Source organism: Bison bison, unplaced genomic scaffold (assembly GCF_000754665.1).
Source record: "Bison bison bison isolate TAMUID 2011002044 unplaced genomic scaffold, Bison_UMD1.0 scf7180017864265, whole genome shotgun sequence".
Taxonomy (NCBI): domain Eukaryota; kingdom Metazoa; phylum Chordata; class Mammalia; order Artiodactyla; family Bovidae; genus Bison; species Bison bison.
In genome coordinates, this window is record NW_011494837.1 from 207,494 (window position 1) to 215,028 (window position 7,535).

Here is a 7,535-nt window from a genome sequence, read left to right on the forward strand (position 1 = left end):
TTTTTTTACTCTTTTCTTATTTATATTTAATTTTGATAATATTCATTGATGTATATTCAAGTTCATAGATTTGTCCATGTCTTATTTACTGATGAGCTCCCCAAAAATATCCTTACCTTTGTTCTCATGTTTTAAAAAATATGTATTTCTAGCACTTTCACTTGACTTTTAAAAAATGCTATCTCTCTCTCTAAATTCTCTCTAAAATCTCTTAATGCATAGAAACTTTGACATAGTAATCATGGCCATTTTAAATTTCCTGATTGATAATCCCAACTTCTGAGTCATATCTGACACTAGTTATTTTTAGTGTTTTCTATTTTGATATTGGGTTGTTTCTTTCTTGGTTTGTTGTTGCTGTTTGCTTATTTGTCTCACAAGTTTTAACTGAAGTCTGGTATTCATATGTAGGACAGTAAAAATGGAAATGTCGTTGTTTAGTCACTCAGTCATGTCTGACTCTGCGACCTTATGGACGCCAGCACACCCCTGTCCCTCACCGTCTCCCAGAGTTTGCCCAGGTTCATGTTTGTTGCATTGATGATGTTGTCCAGCCATCTCATCCTCTGATGCCCTCTTCTCCTTCTGCCCTCAATCTTTCCCAGCATCAGTGACTTTTCCAGTGAGTTGTCTGTTTACATCAGATGGCCAAAATACTAGAGCTTCAGCTTCAGAATCAGTCCTTTCAGTGAATATTCAGGGTTGATCTCCCTTAAGATTGACTGTTTTGATCTCCTTGCTGCCCAAGGGACTTTCAGGAGCCTTCTCCAGCACCACAGTTTGAAAGCATCAATTCTTCAGCGTTATGCCTTTACAGTCCAACTTTTACAACTGTACATGACCACTGGGAAGACTATAGTCTTGAATACACAGACCTTTGTTGGCAGGGTAATGTCTCTGTTTTTCAACACACTGTCTAGGTTTGTCATGGGTTTCCTGCCAAGAAGCAGGTTTTGCATTCATTATGTCAGGAAATCTGGAAGACCCCTCAGTGGACACAGGACTGGAAAAGGTCAATCCTCACCCCAGTTCCTAAGAACGGTAGTACTAAAGAATATGCTAACCATCAGTACTGATTTGATTTGTAGAACTTTCTAATTCATTTGCCTTTGGTGTGTTCATTCTTCTTGTCACTGCCTGTTTGGATGGCTGACTACATTCACATAATCATTTTAAGCTCACTTATTCTCGGTGCCCTGTGAAAGATTGAAGATAGTCTAAGACAGAGCAGAGGAGCTGCATTGCTGGCTTCAGTTCTCAGCCTTGCATCCTCCTACCCTGCATACCTGTTGTATCCACACATCAGATTTTCTGTCTACATATTTCTTCCTCTTAATTCTTCCTTATTGATCAGCAATACCAGGTCATCACCTGAGGATTTTGCAACAGCAGTGGTTAGCTAGCAATATTATTATAAGTGAAAACAAATTTTACATTTACTACTTTAGAATTCCATTAAATTTAGAATATGGCCAATAGAGAAAGTCACTACACATTCCATACAGAGTGATCAATGAAAGAACAATAAATATTATATTACAGGTTTTACAATCATTTTGGAAATGAGACTCATTCCAGCGTGGCACTTACACAAGAAATGTTGCATTGTGTAATTGCATCATATATTTTTACTTAAATAGTAAACATACAAGAGTATAAGAAGTATGAAAATTATATGAATTTATGTTTATACTTTATTAAACATGTAAAGATTAATAGAGTAGACTACTAATATCTGAGGAAATATATTCTGAAATCTTGTAATATCTGAAAATTCTTGAATATCACTATTGCCTATAATTTCCCAGTAAAATGCACTATGTATCTGCATATATTTGCGCCAAATTCAATGTCCATTTTTAATTTTATCCTGACTTCCATTATTCTCCAGTAAAATACACCAATCTCTTGTATTCTGTGATTTTTAAACCTTTTCTTCATTCAAAGAAATTTTCCTCTTCAGGGACAATCTCCTACAAGAAATCATTTTATCTGAGTCTCTGAACAGTTGAGAAACAGCCAGAATTTTGATATTCAAGCTTAGAGAATTAGCTTCACTCACTCACTCCAGTCTCAAATAAAGAAACATGCAAATGTCTGCCACAGTAAAATTGCAAACTACTGTATCTAATTTAGATGGAATTTACAGAGTGAAACACTGCAAACCCTAAATCCTTAGTTTTATTTTTTTAATATAAATTTATTTAATTGGAGGCCAATTACTTTACAGTATTGTAGTGGTTTTGCCATGCATTGACATAAATCCGCCACAGGTGTACATGTTTCCCCATCCTGAACCCCCCTCCCACCTCTCTCCCCATCCCATCCCTCTGGGTCATCCCAGTGCACCAGCCCCGAGCACCCTGTCTCATGCTTCGAACCTGGACTGGCAATTCGTTTCACAAATGACAATATACATGTTTCAATGTCATTCTCCCAAATCATCCCACCCTCCCCCTCTCCCACAGAGTCCAAAAGACTGTTCTATACATCTGTGTCTCTTTTGCTGTCTCACATATAGGGTTACCGTTACCATCTTTCTAAATTCCATATATATGCGTTAGTATACTGTATTGGTGTTTTTCTTTCTGGCTTAGTTCACTCTGTATAATAGGCTCCAGTTTCATCCACCTCATTAGAACTGACTCAAATGTAAAGGATTTAATTTTTCATTAAAAATTAGTTTTCTGTGATATGAACACCTCTTGCCGTTGAAGCTGACTTTCATCACACAGTACTTAGACACTGCCCTAGACAGTACCCTCTGTTTAAATGATAAAGCCAAGGCCAATTTGCTTAACTGCAGGCAGACCCCTTGATTTTGCAAAGTTTGAAAAGAACAGTTCGAATTTTGCCTTAAAATCTGTTTATTTATTTATTATTCTCTTCAAAGCACCTATAACCTCTTTGTTCCTCAGACTGTAAATAAAAGGATTTAGCAGAGGAATTATGATTGTATAGAATAAAGAATATAGTTTATCTTGCTTTTCAGCTGATCGAGACCCAGGACGCACATACATGAAGAAAAGAGTGCCATAGAACAAGGAAACAGACAGCAAGTGGGCACTGCAGGTGGAGAAGGCTTTGTTCCTGCCCTTTTCAGACTTCTTTTTCAGGACAGCAAGGAGAACATGGGTGTAAGAGATAATGATACTCATAAAAGTGAAAGACTGTATAAAGACTGAAAATACAAAGATCAGGAGCATATTAACTCTAGGGTCAGTACACGACATCTTAAATAGTTGTAAAATTTCACAGTAGAAATAATGTATTACATTGGATTTGCAGAAAGTTAATCTGAATAACAAACCCACATGCATCATGGGATGAAGAAACCCAATAATATATGAAACACCTATTAATTGGGTGCAGAAGATATTATACATCACCATTGGGTAAAGCAAGGGATTGCATATGGCTACATAGCGGTCATAGGCCATCACCACCAGGAGAAAACATTCTGTGTTTGCACTGGAAGCAAAAATATAAAATTGGGAGATGCACTCAACCAGGGATATCGTGTGATTCACAGATAAGAAATTAATTAGCATCTTGGGAGTCACAGAAGAGGAAGAACAAGCATCTGCAAAGGCTAAACTTCCCAGGAATGAATACATGGGGGTGTGAAGATGGGGGTCCTTCCAGATGAGAAAAATCAGTCCAAGGTTGCCCACCATGGTGGTGAGATAGATGACCAGGAACACCAGGAACAGGGGGACCTGCAGCCCTGGGAGATCTGTGAGTCCTGTGAGAACAAACTCCATCACCAGAGTCTTGTTTGCCTCCATCATATCCATTCAGACTATCACTGCAGTGAAAAGAGTAGGTGAAGAACATAGTCATAAAAGACCATGAAAATAGTTCTATTTTATTTTTTTTAAATGCATCTTCCTTGTTTATATATCCCCTTTAATCAGGACATTTGTAAAAATATATCTTCAGTTCAGTAATTGTTTTGGATTATGTAGATACACTTTTCAATATTTTCAGTGATATTTGACTTCAACCATTGAGAGTGATTTCTCTTTCTCTCTCTCTTTTGTAATACTCAAAAAATATTTTCTAAATGAATAAAATTAGGTATAAAGTACAGTATTATACAGAGTGAAGTAAGCCAGAAGGAAAAACATAAATAGAGTATACTAACGCATATATATGGAATTTAGAAAGATGGTAACAATAACCCGGTGTATGAGACAGCAAAAGAGACACTGATGTATAGAACAGTCTTATGGACTTTGTGGGAGAGGGAGAGGGTGGGAAGATTTGGGAGAATGACATTGAAACATGTAAAATATCATGTAAGAAACGAGTTGCCAGTCCAGGTTCGATGCACGATACTGGATGCTTGGGGCCAGTGCACTGGGACGACCCAGAGGGATGGTATGGGGAGGGAGGAGGGAGGAGGGTTCGGGATGGGGAGCACATGTATACCTGTGGTGGATTCATTTCGATATTTGGCAAAACTAATACAATTATGTAAAGTTTGGAAATAAAATTAAAAAAAAATAAAGTACAGTAAGTTTATTGTTTTGTTTTTATAACTAAGTACTTTTCTTTCTGGATATATTGATGTGTTTAATTTTTTGTCAATAATGCAAATGAAATATTTGACATGATCTTTAAATAACTATACTTTCTTCTGTGACATATAAATTTTGCCTAAAAGTAAATCCAAAAAAAAGATACTAAGATATTTGGAAGTGAACATAGAGATTCTTAGATTACTTAGAAGGGGAAAATCCACCTATAATTTAGTGTGAAAATTAAGCTGTTTCTCAAAATAAATAACACAATTTATATACATATTTTTGTTGATTAAGATATATACAAAAATTTACCTATTTACCAAAATTGTATTAATTTAATCTTAAGATAGATCTTAGTTATTTTCCATCTTCACTTACATGAACAAATATTAGTTTTAAGAATATATCTTTTAAAGTATATACCTGCAAAGAGACATGGAAACACAATACAAATAGCAAGAAGATTGAATGATATATCTCCACTGAAAACTGGCCATATGGACAATGAGTACAGATTCAGATTGTTTCACTTCCAAAGTGGACATTTTGTTCTGACTAACCCTATCTATATTTCTTATCAACTCTCAACCTACAATTGATATTTCCAAATTTCATAATTAGGTCAAAAGTTATTAAGAATTTTGGATCTTTCATCTTAAGATATAGATGATAGATAGATGAATGGATAGATAGATAGATAATCCTCATACATTTGGAATTAAAGAGCCTCTTGAGAGTCCCTTGGACTGCAAGGAGATCCAACCAGTCCATTCTGAAGGAGCTCAGCCCTGGGATTTCTTTGGAAGGAATGATGCTAAAGCTGAAACTCCAATACTTTGGCCACCTCATGCGAAGAGTTGACTCATTGGAAGAGACTGTGGTGCTGGGAGGGATTGGGGGCAAGAGGAGAAGGGGACGACAGAGGATGAGATGGCTGGATGGCATCACTGACTCCATGGACGTGAGTCTGAGTGAACTCTGGGAGTTGGTGATGGACACGGAGGCCTGGTATGCTGCAATTCATGGGGTGGCAAAGAGTCGGACACGACTGAGCGACTGATCTGATCTGAATAAAGATACAATTGGTGATTTTATCTCATCTTTTCATGATTCCATGAATAACTTTTAACAAGTTTGAACAGCATCATTTAGTTGTCCATACCCTGACTAGAAAATTTTATATAGATTATGAAATAATATCTGAAACTTTGATATAATATCTGAAACATTATAATTATTTCCCCATTTGTTTATTCTTCTATTTCTTCAAATTTACTGTTAAAAATAAATTTTATTAAGTTTATTTTCTCAGCAGTAAAACATCTAGTATTTATTACAGGGATATGGAATTATTTGTCGTGAAGAGAAATAGAAAATCTCATAGGATTGCCAGGATTTTGATCGCTTACCTGGATGTTTATTTATCAGATAGACAGATTGAAAACTACAAATAATTAAAATTAGGCAGATCCTGGTGTCATCATTCAGTTTCTGTAAGACTTGGGGAGAATGAGAAAATGATGGTGCTCTTTAAGAAAAAATGGTGATTTTTCAAATAAAATTTAAAAATGTATATTTCCCTCTACCATACTTTATGTTAGAGTCAGAGTCACCTTTATGAATGCCAAATTGATTAGGCCACCACTGTTCTCACATGTGGGCTTCCCAGGTGTCGCATTGGTAAAGAATCTGTCTGCCAATGCAGGAGACACAGGAGATACGGGTTTGATCCCTGGAGAAGGAAATGGCTACCCATTCTAGTATTCTTGCCTGGAGAATCCCATGGACAGAAAAGCCGGGTAAGCTACAGTCCATAGGCTTGCAAAGAGTAGGACATGACTAAAGCATCTTAGCATGGAAAAATATATTTCAGATACCAAGTTAAAATTTCCTGGACAGAGAAGTCTGGTGAGCTACAGTCCGTGGGCTCACAAAGAGTCGGATGCGACTGAGCACACATTCTCACAGGTATGGCTTCATCTCTTCTTAAAGAAAGAAAGTAGAAGGTATAGAATGAAACAGTGTTCACTTGTGAAAAGATTTTCCTTGAAAGCCTTACTTGCACGAACATATTTATTTGTACACTTTCAAATCTGTTCCTGACAAAGCAAAAAGAATCTTGGAATTCCCTCAGTGAAAGTTACCAATGGATTCCCTGTAGGATGAAGGCAAAGTCATTCTGCTGGGCATTATGAGCTAATCCATGAGCAAATCACCCCAGACATACCCAAGTGTAACAATTAGAACCACACTTTGTGTCATTAGAGTTTACTGTGTAGGCAGCTAATTGCTTCTGAGGCATTTTTCAGTTCAGTTCAGTCACTCAGTCATGTCCAGCTCTTTGCGACCCCATGAATCACAGCACGCCTGTCCGTCACCAACTCCCTGAGTTCATGCAAACTCACGTCCATCACTCGATGATGCCATCCAGCCATCTCATCCTCTGTCGTCCCCTTCTCCTTCTGCCTCCAATCCCTTCCAGCATCAGAGTCTTTTCCAATGAGTCAACTCTTCACATGAGGTGGCCAAAGTATTGGAGTTTCAGCTTCAACATCAGTCCTTCCAATGAACACCCAGGACTGATCTCCTTTAGGATGGACTAGTTGGATCTTCTTGAAGTCCAAGGGACTCTCAAGACTCTTCTCCAACACCACAGTTCAAAAGCATCAATTTTCCGGCACTCAGCTTGCTTCACAGTCCAACTCTCACATCCATACATGACCACTGGAAAAACCATAGCCTTGACTAGACGGAACTTTGTTGGCAAAGTAATGTCTCTGATTTTTAATATGCTGTCTAGGTTGGTCATAACTTTCCTTCCAAGGAGTAAGTGTCTTTTAGTTTCATGGCTGCAATCACCATCTGCAGTGATTTTGGAGCCCCCAAAAGTAAAGTCTGACACTGTTTCCACTGTTTCCCCATCTATTTCCCATGAAGTGATGGCACCAGATGCCATGATCTTCATTTTCTGAATGTTGAGCTTTAAGCCAACTTTTTCACTCTCCT

At 37.4% G+C, this 7,535-nt stretch overlaps 1 protein-coding gene across 1 annotated transcript; it reads right to left on the minus strand.

Moving 5' to 3' along the window:
- Positions 1-2,867: 2,867 nt before the first annotated feature.
- Positions 2,868-3,791, minus strand: LOC104994746 (olfactory receptor 5AC1-like). The gene has a single exon (XM_010848396.1). It carries the CDS (start codon positions 3,789-3,791, stop codon positions 2,868-2,870), a length of 924 nt encoding a protein of 307 aa, XP_010846698.1.
- Positions 3,792-7,535: the final 3,744 nt, after the last annotated feature.